We start from the raw sequence: 23,176 nt of genomic DNA on the forward strand, positions 1-23,176 counted from the left end.
CTAACCCCACCCTCTCTATGGTTATCATTACTTCAGTGCAGCTACTTTTCTGAGAGCAGTACAGTCCCTTCTATCTAACCCTGCCCTCTCTATGGTGATTTGACTAAGCTTAATTTCATCTCTGTGACTATTACCCATATCAGGATAAATATCTTTTCTTTGATAAACACTACATTTGAGCTGTCTTTTTGGAAACGTAGGAATAAAGATTGCACAGTAAAGGGGACACATTACTTTCTGATTTGCCTACATAAGCGTATCACCCCAATGTGTAATGAGCTGCCTGGGTGGTCGCAGTTGTTAGGGTAGTATTACTGTATCGGGTCAAATTCAGGAGGGAAGCCCTTGAAGGATACACCTCTGCCTCTCTCCTTCATTCTTTCTCATCCTCCTCACATTTCCAGTCCTCTCTTTCTGTCCTTCTTTCCCCTCTCTTGTCCTCTCCCCTTCCTTTTTCCAACATGGACTTAATTTTCCTAGCAGCACAATTGGATGAACGCAGAGTCACTGATACATTTCCTAGTTTCCTTAGCAACCGTCACCTCAGATTAGTCAAGCTCACCTGACCCTCCAGCAGTCAACCCGGAGTGCACCTTGATGATGAAATCTACTCATGGAAGCATGCCTAGGCTTCATCTTCTTACCTGTCTCTACATGCTCTTATCAGTTGCTGCTGATACCACCGGGACCACCGGAGTTGGGAAAGCTTTAGGACACTGAGACGTTCTTAAAGGGCAGCAAACACCGACTAGCATTATGAACAATTCCTCCTGCGTAGGCTAAGCAGAAGAAAGATCTGTGATTTCATAGTTAACATAAAATTGAAACTATTGCCTTGCTCATTAAACAGCGCCATTTTAATATGAAAACTTACACACACACACACACACACACACAAACACTTCCCATTAAAACTAAAATGAAACTTTCCATGTGCAATTCTAGTGATGGCGGATGAATTCCTGTCTCTTGTCATCCAGCAGTGGGTCCAACAGACATGCTGGGTGTATAGCATCCAACCTGAGCCCTGGATATGGATCTCCATGTTAACCTGGATTTTCTTTTTTCATGGGAACATATAAAGTCAGCCTTAGTAATTTCAGAGACTACCCATGGCCATATCCAAGTCAGCGGGGCCACTAACTTTTCAAATTCTAGGGTAAAGGAGGCCACAAGAGAGCATTTCTGGAGCTGTTGAAGGTAGTCTTCTGATGCAGCAATGCAAAAATGGGCAGTAAGGGAGCTAGTCTGTTGGATCGTTCGGTTGCCTCTGGTTGAAAAAGGCTGATTATCAGGCTGGCTAGATGGCTTAGCAGATTAAGGCTGTAGGAAAGCCAGACGACCTGAGTTTTATCCCCAGATCCCACAGGGTGGAAGGAGAGAACCGAGTCTAACCTCTGCGTGTGTGTGTGTGTGTGTGTGTGTGTGTGTGTGTGTGTGTGTGTGTGTGTTAGAGAGAGAGAGAGAGAGAGAGAGAGAGAGAGAGAGAGAGAGAGAGAGAAAGCAGATTGTGAGAAAGGAGGATGAACTATGAGAGGTGGAATCAAGTGAGGCTAATTTACTTTTATATTTTGTAAAACACCTTATAAAATTAAAATAACTTGTTGGGCAGGATCAGATTAATTAGGTTAACAGCACGTAATATTCTTTTTTGCCAGCTAGTAAGATTAACAGTGTTTTCTGGTTTAGAAGGAAGAAGAATGGCTGAGTCATCAAATGAGATAGGGATTGCGCATAGTCTTAGTGGCAGGATAAATTCCGTATATTATTAAGAGCTTTAAAGATCAGGGTTTATCACAGTCTCTGAGTTGGATAAATGCATTTAGAGCTATTATTGTGGAACTCATTTATTTCTAGCAAATATAATTATTAAGAAACATCTCCTGTGTTTTAGGTAGTAGAAATTTGCATGTGCGTGCACGCGCATGAGCACATGCATGATTGAATCACTGCTTATAATGAATCCCTCAGACACTAGCCACAGCATTTAAACATAATCTCTAAGAATGAAAAAGCTTGCCAGTCCTCAGAAAACTGTCTGAGGAGCCCAATTACAATGCCTATGCTTTCACTTTTAGCAAATCCTTCTTGTTGTCTTTCTTGGCTTGACCTTTGCAATGTTAGTTTGAAATTAGAGGTTTCAATTTTTACTTATAAAAAAATATATATTTGTGTTGAGACATGAGTAGTGTCTTAATTATCTCAGTTGTTCATTTCCTGAAAAATACACACACACATACATACACACACACATATACACATATACACACACACACATTATAGTAAATAGGCTCTGTCTATAAATTGACCAAGAATTAATTAATTATCCCTAACTCCTCTGTGGCCTGTCTCTTGAAAAGGATCTTATTGTATTAGCAACTTACCAATTTTTCCTTCCTATAAATAATCATAAAGATTTATCAGCATTTAGATATATGTCAATAGTTTCAAAATCTAGGTTTACCTTCTCTCCTTACCCAGTTCACAATTTAGTGTGAAGAAGGAAAACAAGCTCCTTCTACAGCCAGATTTACTCTTATTGATTGATTGATTGATTGATTTTTGAGACATGGTTTCTCTCTATAGCCCTCACTGTGTAGACCAAGCTGGCCTCAAACTCACAGAGACCTGTGACCCTTTGCCTTCCAAGTGCTGGGATTAAAGGCATGTGCCACCACCACCTAGCTAAGAATTTGTCATAATTTTAAAGGTCTAATTTTGCATGAAATATTCTGAGGACAAAAAGGAGAGCTACCTAGAGAATGTTGACTATGGCTCACACACACCATGGCACATGTGAACCCTCTGCTCTCTCAAAATGGCTTGAGACGGCACATGTAGGAGTTAGGATAGTAAATGTTTCCTAACTTTCCTTCTTTTAAAATTCTGATAATGGGAGGGAGGGAGTCCTTCCTTCAAATGAGTTTGATTGTGTTCTCATAGGAATACCTTAGATAAATATAATAATCATACATTTAAAGAAAGTGGAATTACTCAAAACGTAACAGGAACCATGCCACATGAGATCTATGCACAGTGTTCTCCAGGAGCATAAACTCTGAACTTGAACCAGAAGTCCTAGGCGCTAGTCCACCTCGTCTTTCCCGTCATGGTCAAGTCACTTGAGATGTGATGAAACTAGGGCATTTCTACATAATAGTTCACGTGTATGAATTAAATGCACACCCACATGCTTCCTAACTGGAGGGGGACTGAGAGCAAGTCAGATTGCTTAAGTCACAGTTAAGGTCATCTCTGTCCACATTGTCACCAGTGGACCATCAGGCATTCTCTTGCAGTCCACTTCCTTTTTTTTCCTTTTAGAAATATTTTTATGTATGCATACATACGGTAGTATATGATGTTTGCGTTGTGCAGGTGCACGTGTGTATATGTGCATCTGGAGGCCTGAAGCTGATGAAGGCTGTCTTTCTTGATCATTCTTTCACCTTATTCTTTGAGGCAGGGTCTTAGAATCAAACCCAAAGCTCGCCACTATAGCTACTACCACCGCAGCTCTCTCAGAAGATCCTGCCTCTGCCTTGTGAGGCTGCAGTTTCAGGCAGGTCACCATGGCCACCTGGTATTTATGTGGGTTCGGGTACTCTGGACTCAGGTCCTCGTGCTTGCACAGACCCATACTCCTTTTTGAAAACCTGCTTTAGAAAAACCAAGGATGTTGTCGGCATTGGCTGCATGTGAATTTAAAACCTGTCAGTGCTGAGTAAAACCAAATAACCCCTCCAATTTTCTCTCCTGTAGTGGGAAGAGATTTTTCAGACATCGAAAGCAAATTTGCCCTAAGGACCCCTGAAGACACAGCTGAGGACACTTGTCATCTCATTCCTGGATTAGCAGACTCTGTGTCTAACTGCCACTTCAACCACAGCAGCAAGACCTTCGTGGTGATCCATGGATGGACGGTAAGAGTGGTTATGGAGCAAAGAGAGGGTTAGGGTCAATCAGATCCCAGCTATTGGAAACCCATCATTTGTATTTGTCTGCTCTCTGACAGCTTCCTTCTAAACTTGGATAGAGGCAATCTTGATTCATGGTAGCCCCAGTAGTCCCAAGTTCACGAATCCTTCCCCTGGCTGGTACCCACCTTTGTTTCAACACAGTGCCTGCTACCCCTTGGTTCATTTATGGAGGTGAAAAAGGATGTTCGACTCAACACTAGATAAGGACATGTTACTGTGTTGGGAAGCCAGTGGAAGCCTAGCATGATCCTGATACACACAGGGTGAGCTACCTTAGAACCAGGAAAAGATTTGTTCATTCATTCATTTATACATTCATTCATGCATTCATGTATTCATTCATTCACCAAAGGCTCTTTCGTGACGGTCATCTGTGACAGTAAAAGGAAGCCAGAGCAGAAAAGCTGTCAGGTGCCTCTTGGCTGTTCACCAGCCCTATGATGTGATCAAATCATTTGTCATCTCTAGGCCTCATCTTACTAACCTAGTGTGAAACAAAGGGCTTCATCTAGACTTCACTCAGGCCCCTCTGCTTAAAGTTTGCCCCAGTTTCAGACTTAAGGGAGTTTATCAGAGAACTGTCATAGAAGAAGGCTGGAAAACAACACTCTTATGGAGGTAGCTCAGGCTATACAGTGTTTGCCTGGAAAGCAAGGGCCTGAGTTCTATTCCAGTGCTAAATAAATAAATAAATAAATAGCAGGGCACAGGGGCATTGCAGTATAATTCCAAGGAGGCACAGACAGAGAGATCTGTGGCAAGCCAACCTAGCTACTTGGCCAATTTCTGATCGAGATTCCCATCTCAGAAAGCAAGGTGGATAACTCCTGAAGAAAATACCTCAGGCTGTCCCACATGGACCCACCCAGACGCACACACACACAAATAAAAAGGAGAGGAACAAGAGTACAAGCTGTAGTTAGAGCTACTTATTTAAAATATTCATAAATAGCCCCTCCAAAATATGTCAAATAATTGCTTTCCATGGTCCTCTTATGTGACTATTTCAATTTACTTTTACAATTTTCAGGTCCTAGTGAGCAGGTTGCACTATATATTAAAAATAATTTATAACAAAATAGATGGTTAAAGATGCATCATCTTCCTGTTTAGATGCAGCTTTTGAATGCTATACTTGTATACTGAATTCCAATGAGATGTAGGAAAAATCAGTATACGGCCAATACAGATATCTGTTCCCAAACACTGAAGTGATTTTGTTATAATAATCATTTATAATTTCTATGGATATATCAACAGCAAGACCCATACAGATGTTTTTTGTTTTTAAGATATCATTTACTAGACTGAACCTAGCATGGTATATGGCATACAAGGAAAGTCTAAGTCCCTAACATAAACTGTAAGTTATGTTAAATACCCTTATATCTGAGGTGTTTGGAGATAGTTTGGATGTACATAGTATGGCTCTTAATACTTCCCAAGAAGTTTAAGCTCACTAATGCATGGGAAGCAGCTGCAGGTCTCCACTCACACCTCTCCGTCTGACCCATGAAAGAATGTGGTGCTTTAGAAAGTTGCAGAGGGGCGGGCAGACTTTCCTTCTCTTATAAGGTAACATGACTGAATGCAGTGTGTAGACACAGTGCCAGATGCTGCCCCTGGTCCTACTGCCCCACAAAATGCACCAGAGCTCTTCAGGTCACATCACATCTTGATGTTTTGAGGGCTAGCCTCAGGAGAGGTTGCTGGTCAGACCAGCTGTGTTTCCCTATCACACGGGCTTGCCTAGTCTGGAACTGTAATAAAGCCAGCTGATCCTGGCTTATCTGAGCAAACGCTGGCTGGGTTCAGTCAAAACACCTGCTCCAGGCAGCAGAGTGGGGTCTGGTTCAGAGGCTTTGTCGGACACCCGCTTGTAAGGAGAGAAATCGAGAAAACAAGACCTTTTTCTGAGTAGAGGACAGTGCGCAGCTAGCTCCCTCAACTACCTTTGTTTCTTTCGTTTATATTTTATGTTGAAACAAAAAAAAAAAAAAAAAAAAAAAAAAAAAAGGAAGGGCTAGACGAGTTGCTACTAAGATAATCCAAGTACCCACAGTGCAGGTGAATTGGTCACCTGCCCTTTTCCAGACTGCCTAACTTGGAAACACTGATAGAGAAAAAGGTACAACAGAACCTAGAACAAACAGCTTATCGGAGATAAGGTTCCAGGCCACTCAAGGGCACAGACTCAGGCCAGGCGGTCGTGGCGCACGCCTTTAATCCCAGCACTTGGGAGGCAGAGATAGGCGGATTTCTGAGTTCGAGGCCAGCCTGGTCTACAAAGTGAGTTCCAGGACAGTCACGAGCTACACAGAGAAAGCCTGTCTCAAAAAACCAAAAAAAAAAAAAAAAAAAAAAAAAAAAAAAAAAAAAAAAAAAAAAAAAAAAAGGGCACAGACTCAGGGAAGTCAGGACACTCTTCTGTCCCGCTCGGAGAGCTGCCCACTCCCACTGGAGCTCTGCACTTGCTGGCTGTCCCTCGTGGGTGGGAAGGAGTCAGTGCAGTTAACATTATGTTCTGAAGAAATGATGCCGTCTTCTCCTGATCTTCTACGGGAGTTGCAAACACAGAGTCAATGCATCGGTCAGGCAGGGAGGTGACTAGGACCGGCAGTCCAGAAAGGACAGTCTGCACGTGCGCAGTTTGTTTCTTCAAAGACAACTCTGTCAACCCCACCTTGAAGCATCGTGGCTGAGACCTGTTCAAAGAGGCTTAACTGGACTTTTGGGGGGCTGACATCAGCTTTGTATCGTTTCTTCTTTGCTTTCTCTCCATGCTTAAAATAGTTGCAGAGCTGACCCACAAGGAGATCAGGAACTGGACTGGTCACAAGTGGTAATGCCTGCGGGAGCTTTGAGCTATTCCGAGCCAGTTTTCTGATCCAGGTGTCCCAGGAAGGCTGAAGTTAGTTTACAGAATTACTGATTAGTAAGTAGGAGAGGCAGAACTGTAGTTCTGCCACATCCCTCAGGCTGGCCTCGCCCCAACACAGGGCACGGAAACTAGGTGAAAAGTTGTATAGTTTGTCTAGTGCAGGGATGAAGCGAAGTTCATGTTTGGGTATTTTAGTCTAATAAATGCACAAACAATAAAACAGGAGTCTAAAGAACTCATCATTTAAGTGTAAAACCCCAGATGGAGTCAGTAGATTTGGGTATCCATGGGTCCCTTTGCTCTGTTGGGTTTTGTAGGTCTCCATTAAAAGCTGCCTTAAACACATTTGCCAAAGTGTTCTAAGTTCAACAAACAATCGGTAGCCTTTACTGTGGCTTCAGTGTGACCTGACCCTCATATCCTTAACAAATGGTTTGCATGTGCAAGCCACTCTTTATAAGCAGTGCATTTGCATTTCTTAAAAATATCTTCCTTTTTCTTTTTTCTTTTTTTTTTAAAGATTTATTTATTTATTTTATGCATATGAGTACACTATAGCTGTCTTCAGACACAACAGAAGACAGCATCAGATCACACTGTAGGTGGTTTTGAGTCGTCATGTGGTTGCTGGGAATTGAACTCAGGACCTTTGGAAGAGCAGTCAGTACTCTTAACCACTGAGCCATCTCTCCAGCCCCCTTCCTTTCTCTTAATATGCAGTTTTGAATGTTGAGCCTTGTGCTCTTTCTGCACATGCAAGCCAAGCACTTCACCACTGTACCATGGCCCCGGCCCTCTTTCCACTTTTGTTTTTGAGACAGTCTCCCTAAGATTCCCCAAGGCTGATCTTGAAATCATTCTGTAACTGAGGCAGGTCATGAACTTAACTCTTCCATTATTCTCCAGAGTTGCCAAAATTATAGACATGCCCAGCAGGCCTGGCCTTGAAATCAACCCTTCTGAGAAACACTTCCTAACTTAATTAAAAGTAATTAAACAACATTTCTTTTCTAAAAGTGTATAATTTGGCTATAAATGTTTAATACATTGACCCTGATTTTTTTTTTAAATAGTGGAAACTGTTGAACTGTTGTAATTGGTAAAACATAACTTTTTAAAGCAAGATAGTCTCCAGTCTGCTGTTCCTGAGGCTGGCACTCTCCCTGGTATACTCACGTTTGCCCTGGAAGGGGGAAGGAATAGGAAAGAATCAGAGCATCCCTTGAGGCTTGAGTTTTCAGCCTGAGCCAATGGGCTTCCATGCAAATTTGCATTTTTCATTTCACATACATGCTTGTCATATTTGTAATGAGTTATAGTCAGAAGAAATCCTGTACTGTCCTTTTCAGGTGACGGGAATGTATGAAAGTTGGGTGCCCAAACTTGTGGCCGCCCTGTACAAGAGAGAACCTGACTCCAATGTCATTGTAGTAGACTGGTTGTATCGGGCCCAGCAACATTATCCAGTGTCAGCTGGCTACACCAAGCTGGTGGGAAATGATGTGGCCAGATTCATCAACTGGATGGAGGTAAGACTGGAAGAAGGAGCCTTCTGTATGTAGGATAAAACTCTTGGTTAGGCTGGACACATGGCTGATTTTTATTTTACCTTATTGCCTTTTCTCTGAGATCTAAGATGTTTTCTGAAGCATTTCAAATTTTCACAAGAGCGTTTTTTACAGTGTGGCGATGTCTTAGTTTAGCTTTTATTGCTGTGAAGAGACACCATGACCAAGGCAACTCTTATAGTGGACAACATTTAATTGGGGCTGGCTTATAGTTTCAGAGATTCAGTCCATTATTATGGCAGAAAGCATGACAGCATGGAGACAAGACATGATGCTAGAGCCAGGAGTTCGATATCTTGATCCTAAGGCGGTCAAAAGGAAACTAGCATCCTTAGGGAGTTAGGAGGCAGCTCTGTGTGTCCACTCCTACAGGGACACACTTCCTCCAACAAGGCCACACCTCCTCCAACAAGGCCACACCTCCTAATAGTGCCACTCTCTGGGTCAAGCATATTCAAACCACCACAAATAAGAATGATTAAATTAACTAATACAGAAGTAGAGGCTCACAACCATTCATTGGACTGAGCATAGGGTCCCCAGTGACGGAGCTACAGAAAGGACCCAAGGAGCTGAAGGGTTTGCAGCCCCTTAGGACGAACAACAATATGAACTAACTAGTACCCTAGGAGCTCCCAGGGACTAAACCACCAACCAAAGAGTACACATGGTGGGACTCATGGCTCCAGCTGCATATGTAGCAGATGATGGCCTAGTTGGTCATCAGTGGGAGGAGAGGACCTTGGTCCTGTGAAGGTTCTATGCCCCAGTGTAGGTGAATGCCAGGGCCAGGAACTGGGAGAGGGTGGGCTGGTAAGGAGGGGGAGGGGAGAGGGAACAGGGGTTGTTTTTTGTTTTGTTTTGTTTTGTTTTGTTTTCAGAGGGGAAACTGGGAAAGGAAATATCATTTGAAATGTAAATAAAGAAAATATCTAATAAAAAAATGACTAAATTATACAGCCAATAAATGATCTTGCCCTGCCCTGCCCTGTCCTTTGATATTTTAGTGAACAGATCTGTTGGGACTAAGAACCAAGTGGGTGGAATAAACAAAAGTCCTACTTTTTAGGACAGAGGCAAAGTGTCATGTTAAGCCACCTCTCTTCCCTTCAGCTGGCTGGCATGTGTATGTGTATCCTGCTTTGACTCTTGTGAGACTACCAACCTCTAACAAAATAGTTAACAGTGTGTGACTCTTACTTCAAATTCATATAGTCACCCTCGTGGTTTGGGGAAGAGATGAACTGAGGCAGAAAGACAGTTAGGGGGACATATAGGACATGAGATAGGTAAGGGTCCAGAATTGGACTTGCCCACAGATTTTTACCCACTACCTTCTATTAGGGACCACACTCTGGGAGTGAACTTTGGAGGTTTTTTATTTGGTTTGTTTTTGTTTGTTTGTCTGTTTGCTTGTTTTTGAACTAAATAGCTAAAGATCTATTCACTGAAATATCAGAAGATGTGAGAGGACAGGATGGTTTATTGGCTGTATGATCTAGCCATTCTTACCACAATGTAAGCTAGTACCCTCTCTCATAGAGCCAAGTTATTTCAACCAACTGGATGAAAAAAAAGTTATGCTATGTTTATTGGATTAACCATCAAAAACCAAAAGTTCTTTTCTTGGCTTTTTGTTAGTCACACAAATGAACTTGGAAGAACTAAATCGATTCTCTGAGCCCCAGGCTTTTTACTTGTTGTCTTAGTTAATTTTCTATTGATGTGATAAAACACCATGACCAAAGCAACTTAGAAAGCAAAGCATTTAATTTGAGGCCCAGGGTTTCAGAGAGTTAGAGTACTTGACCATCATGGCAGGGAACATGGCAGCAGGCAGGCAGGCATGGCGCTCACATCTCCAGGTACAGCCACCACTGGGAATGGTGTAGGCTTTTGAAACCTCAAAACCTACCCGCCAGTGACACACCTCCTCCAACAAGGCCATACCCCCAAGGATTCCCAAACAGTTCCACCTACTGAGGACCAAGCATTCAAATACATAAGCCTATGAAGGCCATTCTCATTCAAACCACCACATCTGTGAATACAGAAAGCTGAGCTATATGTGCCTGTAATCTCTTCCCATTTCCCTTTGTCTGCTTTAGTCATGGCTTGACTAACTCCAAGGAGTAACAGGATGGAGGATATTTGGACAAGCAGATAATGTGCAAAAGTTTATATATATATACACACACACACACATATATGCATCTACTATGTAGTATATATTTATATACTATATATGTATATATATGAGTATATACACACACATATATGCACATACATACCTATCAAATACAGTTCTAGATGTTTGGAAAAAAATCCTAGTTTCAAACCGTCGTTATAGAAAAAAAGGTTCAATAGCACAGAGTATTTGTCTCTTTTAGGTATAACACAAAATCACTAAAATTCACTTATAGTAGTGCCAGTTTTTTAAAACCAACATTTACTTTCATTTTTACTACTTTTTGTTTTGATATTTGACCATACACCAAGATATTTTTCATTTACTGTCCCCCAGGAGGAGTTTAACTACCCCCTGGACAACGTCCACCTCTTAGGGTACAGCCTTGGAGCCCATGCTGCTGGCGTGGCAGGAAGTCTGACCAACAAGAAGGTCAATAGAATTACTGGTAAGAGGCATTTTGTTGTTTTGTTCATTTATCACAAGAAGCAACATGACCATCATTCTGAAAGAGAATCCGAGCTGCTTCTACTAGACACCCACATGCATGGTGTTGGGCATTTGTGCCCAATATTCATCATCTCTTGTCTGAGCTCTAGCTTTCCACCTACTGGCTCTGGCAAGGTAGTAGACAAGACCATTAGGCACAGAGACCCACTTACTCCTGTGAGAAAGAGTTCTCACCTTCCTCTGTTCCGTAGATGTCTCCCTCTCACATAGCACCAGGGAGACTAGAAAGGACTGAGTCTAGAAAGCTTTGGAATAAGACAGTCATCTAGGAAGTGGCTATACATGGTTTGGTGTAGAGAGAAGGAGAAAGGAATTGATCAGTGGTCAATGTTCTTCTCAGATTCAGAAATAACCTACAAGAGGACATCAGGCCTTTAAGTGTAAAAAAATCTCTAGACTGGCCAGTTGAAGAGATACACTTTAGGCCTGGTGGTGCATGCTTAGGATACTAATACTTGGAATGTGAAGGCAGCAAGTTCGAAGCTATTGGCAGCTCAGTAACAGGAGCATCTGGAGAAAGATGGAGGGTAAGGGAAATTCAAATATGAGGGCTACACTGACGTACATCTGTAATCATAGCACGGTGGAATTTTAGGCAGGAGAATCAAGAGTTTGAGGCTGGCCTCAGAGGAGGAGAGGGAAAGAACAAGAGCAAGAGAGAGAGAGTGAGTGAGTGAGATCTCAGTTTAGAAGAGGTATGCCTACTTTTTTGACTCTTAGTCACTGGAAGATCCAACTGTGAAGACTATCAGCTGATAGGAATTTAAAAGATTTCCAATTACACTCAGAAGAGCAGATGCTGATGCAAGAATTAAATTTACTGTAGACTTTAAAAAATCCATGGGACTCCTTTCTTCCCCCCACCCCCCAAGGCTTGGATCCAGCGGGGCCCAACTTTGAGTATGCAGAAGCCCCCAGTCGCCTTTCTCCTGATGACGCGGATTTTGTAGATGTCTTACACACATTTACCAGGGGGTCACCTGGGCGAAGTATTGGGATCCAGAAGCCAGTAGGACATGTTGACATTTATCCCAATGGAGGCACTTTCCAGCCAGGATGCAACATTGGAGAAGCCATCCGTGTGATTGCAGAGAGAGGACTTGGAGGTGAGTAAACTACAGGTCACTTAAATGTGAGTTTGGAGGCTTAGGTCTCAATGACCTGGCATCCCAGTCCCTATCTCTACACTATGTGGTTTCAGTATACACACTTGTGGGGAGGGAAGATGGCTCAGTGGGTAGAGCACCTGCCATGCATGTGTAAAGACCTAAATTTAGATCGCAGAACCTACATAAAAAGCCAGATACACCAATGTTCATAATAACAACAGTCCTACAGTGGGGTGGGAGGCAGAGAGGAGATTCCCTAGAAGCTTGCAGGCCAGCTAGCCTGGATACAAAGAAGAGACCTTATGTCAGATGAGGTGGAAGGCCAGGACCAAATTTGTCCTCTGACCTCTCAACTACTAATTTAACAATTATCCCCTTTATGGTGTGGTTTCTGGAACCATGCTTTTAGGAGCACCTAAATATCTACCAAAAGTGGTAGACATTTTCAGTAAAGGGAAGTTTCTGTTAAGCTGGAGGGAATCAAGTGTTGTCTCCCTCAAGTGTTGTCTATTATGGCTTTATGTTTATTTTCTATAAATATAAAATGCAAGGGCCAAAAGTCCTTGTCAACTTTTGATGGTCAACTTGACAGTTGAGGAGGCAAGTTAGGGCATGCCACCAAGAACATGCCCTAAAGCAGAGCCTCACACCGAGCCTTCCCTCGTGCAAGGCAGTTTCTGGAGAACTGCAATTTCCCATGTCTCTTTGCCCAGATGTGGACCAGCTGGTGAAGTGTTCGCACGAGCGCTCCATTCATCTCTTCATTGATTCCCTGCTGAATGAAGAAAACCCCAGCAAGGCGTACAGGTGCAACTCCAAGGAAGCCTTTGAGAAAGGGCTCTGCCTGAGTTGTAGAAAGAATCGTTGTAACAATGTGGGCTATGAGATCAACAAGGTCAGAGCCAAGAGAAGCAGCAAGATGTACCTGAAGACTCGCTCTCAGATGCCCTACAAAGGTAAACTGGAAGCTGTGGGAAGGAGGAGAAGTTGGTTAGTGACATCTCTGTTATCATGGGCCCAGTCTGTCGAATAGTTAATGAAGTGATGTTACTGAGTCCTGAAGCCTCACTTGTGCTTCTGTTAATACAGAAGGGTTTTCACCAATCCACTTCATCAAGCTCTTGATTCCCACACCAGCAAGACCCCAGTGTTCAGCCTTGAGTTCACACCCAGCCTTCTCAGTAGCTGTGACCAGCCATTAGTACTGGGATAGAGCTAATTTGAAACCATCACTTTGAGATTATAAAATCTAGCCCTTTGGCCCAATACAGTCTACTACTTGCTTTTGTAAATAAAGTTTTATTAGAACATGGTCAGGCACATTCATTTCCATATTATCTAACACTGCCACAAAGGCAGGCTCAAGTAATTGAGACAAAGACCACATAGCCCACAAAGGTTAAATTACTCTCTGGAACTTGATAGAACATTTGTCACTTTGAAAATTTGCTTTACACAAAGTCAAAAACCACAAATATTCAAACATTCTAGGTATCTTGGTTGGGGTTACTATTGCTGAGAGGAAATACCATGACCAAAGAAACTTGGGGAGCAAAGAGTTTATTCTGTTTACACTTCCACATCACTGTTCATCATCAGAAGAAGTTAGGGCTGGAACTCAAGCAGGACAGGAACCTGGAGACAGGAGCTGATGCAGAGCCATACTGCTTAATGGCTTACACTTTATGGCTTACTCAGCCTGCTTTCTTGTAGAACCCAGGACCACCAGCCCAGAGGTGGCACCACCCACAATGGGCTGGGCCCTCCCCCGTCAATCACTAACTAAGAAAATAACTCTACAGGCTTGCCTGCAGACTGCTTATGGAAGCATTTTCTCAATTGGGTTCCCTCCTCTAAGATGACTCTAGCTTGTATCAAGTTGACATAAAACTAGCCAGCACATTAGGGGAGCAAGAATGCCAAGTTAGATGTCCATCTGGCTGTGAACTCATTTCAAATTTGAACTTAAAGCTTGGACTCTTACTTAGAGCAAGTCCAAAAGACATACATGGAGAAAGAAGGTTGTTTTGTATCTGGTGTCAGAGACTGACTTTGGACAGATTGCCTTTGGCAGAGTCCTGGTTGAAGCCTGAAGGAAGGGCATTTATTACTTAGCTTCCTCAGATAAAATATGTCTGTAGATATGCCAGGTGGCCCAGATATTGAGCATATGGTATTCAAAGGAATCATGAAGGCTGTGCGATAATGTTCACTTTGACTAACTCTAGACTAACTCTTTTGACTAACATCTGCACTTTAGCATATACATATATGTAAACCCACACAGAAATAAAGAGTCATAGCAATTCCTTTTTGGGATAATTTCCTGGAGAAATGGCTCAGTGCTTAAGAGCACTTGCTCCTCTTGCAGAGACCAGCATTCTGGTCTCAGCACCTATGACAGGTGTGTGGTACAGAAGAGGCCATACTCTAAAAACAAGGGGTGGCTTACACAGGGCCACCCAGGCTTCTGTCTAGACTTCTTAGAAACACACAGACAATCCCTAGCACCAGCCTCTCCCAGAATGACCTACTGCACTGCCTTAGACACTAGATGATTTATCTTTATATTTGAGTAATCATGGGGTTTGTTTGTTTGTTTGTTTGTTTGTTTTCTGTCTTTGCTTGCCTAGTTATTTACTTTCATTATAAAATGAACTAAGAGGTTGGCATAGTTGTACATGCCTGTAATACCCAGCCCTTGGGAGGTACAGGCAGGAAGATCAGAATTCAAGGACAACTTCAGCTACATAGTGAGTTCAAGGCCAACTGGGTGCACACACGCACACACACACACACACATACACATGAGCTTGCACAACCTCACTTAAAACAAAACAAGTAGCTAAATTAAATAGATTATCACAAGAAACCACAATAAAATATATTGAATTGTTTTTAGGAAAATAAATATCCAAAGTGACATCAAAATCTAGTTTTGGCACACTCTTTACCATTAGAGTTAAGGATGTTAGGTCTCAGCGTAAGAGAAATTCCATTTAATAGATAGCAGTGTAATAAAAAATATGCATAGAAACCTTGGGTTACAAAAGGTAACCATCAGAATGATCCCCATCTTCGTCACAGCAACTGTGTTTGGACTCTGGGTTTTGGCAGATAAGTGGGGAAGAACAGGGAGGAGATACGGAAGTTCAAGTTCCTGCTTCCTGGTGAATTTCCTAAGTCAGGACAATTAGGGAGCCAGCTTTGTACCTTAAGGGCTTTTCTGGTGGTTCACAATAATTCACTGTATTGTATGTGCCACGCACTCACCGTGTGGATGCTGAAGGGATGGAATGAGAAGGGGTGGGGGCGGTACAATGGACCCAGGAAATGGGAAGAAACAAGGCCACACACAGGCACAGGAACACCGTAGCAAATACCAAATATGTTTGGCACAGATGTAAAAATATAAGGTGGCCAAGGTTAAGTGGAGGCCACAGAGAGCTTTCTGGGTGTGTTCGGCAGTCCCTTCCAGGTGGGCAATTCAGATACAAGTTGGGTTTCTCCCGTGCACGAAAACCACACTGAAAAGCACATAAGGCCTGCACTACTTTCAACAGAAACTACTTTCCAAGCCGCTTCAGATGGTGCACTTGTTGCTTGGGTTCTCAGAAGGCATGCTCTGTGAGTCTGAATTGCTTGATCGTTTGGGAACTGTAATGTCTCCATGAAGACTGACTGACATGCCTTGTGCCAATGTCCTTCCCTGCAGTATTCCATTACCAAGTCAAGATTCACTTCTCTGGGACTGAGAATGACAAGCAACACAACCAGGCCTTTGAGATCTCTCTGTACGGCACAGTGGCCGAGAGTGAGAACATTCCCTTCACGTTGTGAGTATCTCTGGGCCTGTCTCCAAACCATGGCTGGGTCACAGCCTTGCTCCTCGCCAGAGCCCTGGATCTGGGAAACAGATGTGCACACTACCCTTGACCTCCCCATGAAAAGACATTCTAGTTTAAAGAAGTTAAAATTTAGCTGGGTATGGTAGATCAAAGCCTTAACTTCTTAACACTTAGGAGTCATAGATAGGTAGAGCTCTGTGAGTTCAAGGCCAGCCTGGTCTCTGTAGGGAGACCCTGTTTCAAAATACCAAAAGAAGAAAAAGAAATTAGAATTCAAAACTAGACATCTTGCACCATTTCCTATGAGAAAACACTGCTTTCTAATCTCTTTTATATTTGTATTTTCCTTCAACATTTCAGGTCTTTTTTTAAAAGAAGCAATGATAAAGTAGATAAATTTCCCCCAAAAAAGAGTTACCATTGTGAAGTAGGGATATGACTGGGAGGTAGGGTACTTACCTATCATTTGGATGTGGTCCCAGTGTCACCAAGAAAAAACAAAAACAAAAACAAAAAACAATTGTAGCAGGAAGTCAGTTTACTAACATAGACAGACAGACAGATATAGAAAATAGCATATGTAAAATACACATGGCAAAGTATTACTCAGTTTTGATTAGAGAAAGTTTCATGATACCTTTTAACAGTTCCTAAATGAACACATGTTTTCAAATGCACAGTGGCTATAAAGTGACTGAGCAGAATACACATCTACTGGTTGTATTATTCATTGCAAGAGCTTTCCATGCAAGGAAGACAGCAAGGAAATAATTTTCCACAGCTATGGTTACAAGGAATAGGTTTCTTTTACAATGTATCCTGAAGAAATACTCAATAGAATGTTTTTTTAAAAATGCAGGTGTGGCACACTCATTATGGTGGAATATATACCACAAACTGAGTATTAATTAACATTGAGGCAAAAGTCATGTAAGTTATGTTAATAAAATCACTACAGATTCTAAAATTAAAGTTCTTGAAAAGTAGGTAAACAGGGTGAAGATAGAGTGAAGAGGGGGACTGAATATATACTTTATGGTCTAGGAAACTCATGTATAAATTAAAAAGGAATACAGGAATTGAAAACTGGCTAATTTTCCCTTAAGAACTGTACTCGTTTGTAGTATTAGGAGGAAAAGTGGTGCAGGATCTTAAGCAGCCAAATGCTACTGACATTCGTCTTGGACATGTTTTGCATTTTTAAAATATCATGCAAACAATAAAGCTATTTACATTTAGGGAGGAGAAAAGGCTGGTTTCCAGAAGTAACCAATTTTGTGGGATTTTCATCCAGGCCCGAAGTTGCCACAAATAAAACCTACTCCTTCTTGATTTACACGGAGGTGGACATCGGAGAACTGCTGATGATGAAGCTCAAGTGGAAGAGTGACTCCTACTTCGGCTGGTCCGACTGGTGGAGCAGCCCCGGCTTTGTCATTGAGAGGATCCGAGTGAAAGCTGGAGAGACGCAGAAAAAGTAATGGAGCTGAATGTTCTCCCACCTATTTTGCACAGGCTTCTGTCAGTGCCTAGGGGGAAACTTTTCAGGTGCCTTCAACCTGCAGGTGGAACGTTAGGAACCCTCCTTTTCAGTCCTGTGGGACCTAGTTAATAATTCCAGAAGTGATTCAGGAATACTCTTTCATGGCCACACAGAGGAACTTGTTGAGTACCAATCACACTTGCACGCTTGGGAATGGAAATGTTTGGACTTTTTTTATTTAGCTCTTAGAATAGTTGCACAAATATAATGAGATATTTAGGAGATGTGTATTTCACGGTCCTCTTATACACACAGTCCGAAGGTAATTTGAACCTTTTCAGGGACTGTACCTGTTGACTACCACCCATCACCTCAGGTCATGGTATGAAACTTCCCACATGGGTCACCATTCTGGTTTTAAAAGACTGATATTTTGGACCATCTGGGAATCTATACTTTGGAGTTGGAGAGATGCTTAGCCTGTAATATTTCTGTATTTCAAGTAAGAAACATGTAAAGCCTGTACTGGTCATGATTATTTGGAATGAGAGCTGGGATCAGAAGTAGGCAATCTATGTATTCATCTAGGACTATTTCTTGCAAGTACAAAATAGTTATAAATTATAAAACAAATAATTTGCATAAAGAACCCCCATAGAATTGAAATGTTTACACACTTGTCTAGGGATTTTGCGACCATACCATTGATAGGATCAACTCTTTAAAGTAGAATTGAGAAATTTATATTATTATTATTATTATTATCATCATCATCATCATTATTAGTCATTTACTTTTAGACAAAAACTTTCAGAAATGCTGTGAATAGAAAAATTCTACATAGCCTTTGTTCCCAAAGCAGTTGAAGGCTGACTCCCTAATTCTTCTATAGCAATACTAAGAGGAGGTTCTGTAACTCCTCTACTGGTCAGACCTTCTGAGTGAGATGTGATTCAAATGGCACCCTTAACTACTGGAACTATCACCCCACACCACAGTTAACTAATGCGGTTACATGGGATGTAATTGGTCTTGACCCATTTTGGACAGTTGCTCTTGTTCCGTGTGGCACGCTCATATCTACTTTCTTCCTCAGGGTCATTTTCTGTGCTCGGGAGAAAGTGTCTCATCTGCAGAAAGGAAAGGACCCTGCAGTGTTTGTGAAATGCCATGACAAGTCTCTGAAGAAGTCTGGTTGGTGAGCATCTTGAACCCCAGCCCTTGAAGCAGCTTCTGGAAGTGGCCTCCGCCTAGCTCTTTACCCTGCAGCTCTTGGGGTCACTGACTTTAGGGCTTCTCTCTTAGCCCTTCTTTCTTATCTTACGCTTACTTGCTTTTTCCCTTTTCTAACCATTCAATGCTACTTTTCCTTTTGCACGATGCTGCCTTCATCCCACACATATAAGCTGACTTTTATTTCTTGAATTACACAAAAGTCCTCACTTCTGCATTTCCCACTCCTGCAAGTGTGTTAGCTACATGGATGCTATCTGGAGGGCAGGGAACACTGTGGCTGTGGGTTCAGCCCAGGGTTCATAGCCAAGGATAAAAGCGGCTCATATCAGCTGTAGCCACATGGTCACCTTTTTTCTCCAATAGCGACAGATTCCAGGACAGGACCACAGGGGAGACCTAAACTGTGTCGAAACCCCAAATATGGGGAGAAAATGGAGTAAGAGTACAGGAAACTGTTCTTCTATCTCAAAACAACTGCTGGCTCGTCCTACGTGACCTCTGGGGCTAATCCCCATGGCAGCTGGCAGCTGGCAGCAGAATCTTTCCAGCACGTCAATGCTAAGTGGAAACCAAGCATGTGACCTTCCATCTCCTCTCCCAAGCTCTCAGGATATGCTGGTTTTACCCCTCCCCCTCACTCCCCTGCCAGACCCCAAGTGCTAATAGGTCACACCTATTAAAGGAAGATATTAGATAGTGCCACAGAAGCAGTGATACAAAAACAATGACAGAGGCTGGTCACAGAGTCACGGAGCAATAGAAAAAAAGCATTTGCTTTTTCTTTATCCTACTTTCTAGATTATTATAAACAGAAGTACCAAATAAAGTTAGCCTCTTCAGAAAAAGAATATGAAAGACCTATTATGAGCATGCCATTTAAAATGTCTACCTAAATATGAAATATATGTACTCACTATGAATAGCTCAGGAAAACCAGACAAAAGCAAAAAAATAAAACCAGTAAGGTCTTACCAGTAACATTGACATGTGAGTACCAATTTTGTTTATATCCTTTGTCACTCTACATACATGGCATTTATATGTTTTTACATCACAAACATGAGAGTATGGCAATGAATAAAAATAAGGTGCCACATGGATTCCAAACATCACTGTGAATACCCAAGAGGAACTTGACATGGAGAATAGCTAACCAGCCTTAAACTGGCAAATGGCTCTTAACTGAGGGGAGAAATTTCCACTAAGCCATAAGCACTTTGCCTCTTACGAATCATAGGTCCAAGGCAACTTCATACTTACCTCCTCTTTGAAACAGGGGACTCCAGTATAAAAATTTAGATGTGCACATGAACACACTTATATACACCTACCTTCCCCCACACCCATCTACAACTTTAAGTAGATATGTGAATACAAAAATAAATGCCCCTTTAATGGGTATAAGCCCAAAAGTTGAGGAAATACCTTCAACTATTTATGAAGTGCTCAGATAACCCTTTCTGAGAAATTATCTGAAAAGGTCCAATGATGTGCCTACGGTCTGTTCATAGGATGGCTAAACAACAGACACATAGGAAGCCATTCCTTAAAATGCATTTTAAATTTAGGATTATGAATCAGACAATGTTCTTCAAGGGGTTTTCAACTCACAGACTCTCTCAGTCTAATGTTCCCTGTTAACTCTTCAGAAGACTCACAAAGAAAGAATGAAGCAGGCTTTTTATTATGTTTAGAGCATAGGAAAGCTTTGTGACTTTTGTCGTCACATGACCTGGTCTTCTGAAGATGATGCTCAGATGGGGGGGGCTATCTATATGTGCACCAAGGGTATCTACTGCCCCAGAAGGCTGCTACTTTCCCAGATCTATTATCTGCACCACACAAACTCTGTTCTGAATGTCACTTGAACACTGCTTCCTCATGACAGTGCTGGGGAGAAATGGATTTATAAAAGACAAAGCAGATGGTTAAATAGCTTTTCTTCTGTTTTTCCTCAGACACTGACAAACCAACAAGAGAAGAAAACATCTGAGTTCTTTGAGGACAGAAGAAAATGAAGTAAATTTAATTTAAAAAAAAATACCCTTGTTTGGGTGTTTGAAAATGGGTTTTCCTGAGTACTAATCCCAGCTCTATCTTGTTAGTTAAACAGAAGGCAATCTCAAATATTAAAAGGTGGCTAACCCAGGGTGAGGAATCCAATGGCCAATAGCAGCATCAGAAGACAGCAGGCAGGAGAAACATGCCATCCTGTATCCCATAGGAATCATTTGTTCCTAATATAAGACTCCTTCATGTGAGCCCTTTGATCATGGTCTAAAATCAGTTAAGGGCCTCTTATTTTTATTAGACCTCTGAGGTTTTAAATTGAGACCTTTTCAAAGTTTTCTCGAAGTCTAATATAGACAATGTTTTGTTTTTTTGTTTTTTTGTTTTTTTGTTTTTTGTTTTTTTTTTTGTGGCATGAGTCAGATCCATTTCTTTAGTGGTTGAAACACCTGGCCTTTATGACTAGTTTTTTTTTACCATCGGGATATAGTCCCCCCCCCCAAAAAAAAAAGGTAACCAGGGACATGTGACTTGGCAAAAGGAGTGGAAGACATGGCTCATGAAGTCCTGACCCTTGGTCCCGCCACAACAAAGCACAAGTCAACAGAGATACAAATAATTCTTAACAGACTTGAATTTTCATGGCTGAATCCCTCCATCTTTTAAATATTTGTCAGATATTTTAACATTGTTCTCTGGGTAGATGTTGAAAGTGAGTGTGTAATTCAAGTGACACATAAATTGAACTGAAAGAAAAGAATGCCTAGGTTGATTTTACATCTCTTTTTGGCTTTCTTGAGAAAAAGTCACACTTGTCCCAAGCTGTAACCAAGCCTGACCTAGAACTCAACTATGTACTTCAGCCTGACCTTGAACTCTCAACCCTCCTGCCTTAGCTTCCTGAGTGCTGGGAGCTTGATAATCATAATTTTATTATCAGATTTTTCTTACTTGTTTTCATCAATTTTGAACACCCAATACCCAATAGTTAGTATTTTGTTTAAGACTCATCTCTGCCATGCCTCTGTGACACTTCTAACACATCACATTAATTTCTAGTTTAGATGTGATCCAGTTCAAATTCTGCACTGTGCAAAGTACAAGTTTTAGAGCAGGACCATTTTTTTTTTAACCACATAAAAGTTGAAATTACTAGGAAATGAGCATATTGATGCTTGTAAACTGTTTCATGCAGAGAGGAGTCCTCTATTGTAATAGCCATAGAAAGTACCAGGCTCATTGCCACGGTTTTGTTTTACCTAAAAAAGTAAATATATATATCAATAATGAAAAATTATTTATGAATGAGATCTCATATTTTCAGATTGCTTTTACTACTCATTAATATAAAATATTAAAGAAGTTCTATCTCAGAGGCTATTGCTGGGAACAGAAACTGTGAAATGTGTGGGTATCTGAACACCGGCCCACATGCAAAGCCCCACAAGTGTAGTCATCATTCAATGTGATTCGGAAATGAAAGAGTCAAGGGATGTGCTGGAATATGTCAGAGAAGTAGTTCCAGATATGCTGGAATGTTAGCCCTTGCTAGGAGAAAGATGGTCGTGCCTATGTAATATAGGACAAAGGTGACTGATTTCATCAGGCTTGAAGTCAATTCTAACAATAAAATGATATACAATTTGTCACCGGCATCCCCATTATTGCTAATTCATTGCAGTATATACATACAAGCATACATATCTCAATGACGCTTTGGCTTTACATTTATTTATTAGCTGTAAATAATGTGTGGGTATGTAAGAAAGCATGTAAACACTGGAAAGGCTGTTATGGCTATCTGCAGTGTAGATTCGTGGTGCTAACTTTGTGTCCGTCTCCATCCGTGATTGTCTGTCTCACTGAGCCAGTTCACTCTGATGAAACAGAACAATGAAATAGGCTTTTGAAAGAAGAAAACTCACCTGTGTGAAGAAATAGAATCTGCTTTCAATAAAATTGAGAACATTTTATCATGATACTAAGTCATCATTTTGTATCATTTAGCCTTTCTAAAGTCTAGGGAAATTAGATTTATTCTTAGACCACATTCAGACAGCAAATTTTAACTGAGTGACCACTGTACTGGCTAAGACACAGAAGTAATATAAGTTTCCCATTAGATGTGTGCCTGATCATCTAAGAAAATCAAATGAATCAATGTAATCTCAACTCCTCTGCTCTGTGACAGCGCGTATGTCCAGACATCCCAGTAAGCTAGCGCTACATTCTGGGTACCAACAAGTTCATCACATCTCCCATCTTTTCTTTATTCTCACACTACCCTAGATGGGACACCCCATCTGGAGACTAAGCATATATGCACATACACAGAACAACGGGGACAGGGCAGGAATCCATTT

The 23,176-nt window shown here is 41.6% G+C and overlaps 1 protein-coding gene across 1 annotated transcript in view; it reads left to right on the forward strand.

Moving 5' to 3' along the window:
• Lpl (lipoprotein lipase) overlaps nt 1–22,792 on the forward strand; it is a 25,795-nt gene extending 3,003 nt beyond the window's left edge. The window contains exons 2-10 of the mRNA XM_031340010.1: nt 3,763–3,923; nt 8,211–8,390; nt 10,954–11,065; nt 12,000–12,233; nt 12,950–13,192; nt 15,952–16,072; nt 17,379–17,561; nt 18,664–18,765; nt 20,762–22,792. Coding sequence (XP_031195870.1) covers nt 3,763–3,923; nt 8,211–8,390; nt 10,954–11,065; nt 12,000–12,233; nt 12,950–13,192; nt 15,952–16,072; nt 17,379–17,561; nt 18,664–18,765; nt 20,762 — 1,337 coding nt within the window. The 3' untranslated portion in view covers nt 20,763–22,792. The remainder of the gene's footprint in view (nt 1–3,762; nt 3,924–8,210; nt 8,391–10,953; nt 11,066–11,999; nt 12,234–12,949; nt 13,193–15,951; nt 16,073–17,378; nt 17,562–18,663; nt 18,766–20,761) is intronic.
• Nucleotides 22,793–23,176: the final 384 nt, after the last annotated feature.

The sequence above is a fragment of the Mastomys coucha genome, unplaced genomic scaffold (assembly GCF_008632895.1).
Source record: "Mastomys coucha isolate ucsf_1 unplaced genomic scaffold, UCSF_Mcou_1 pScaffold22, whole genome shotgun sequence".
NCBI lineage: Eukaryota > Metazoa > Chordata > Mammalia > Rodentia > Muridae > Mastomys > Mastomys coucha.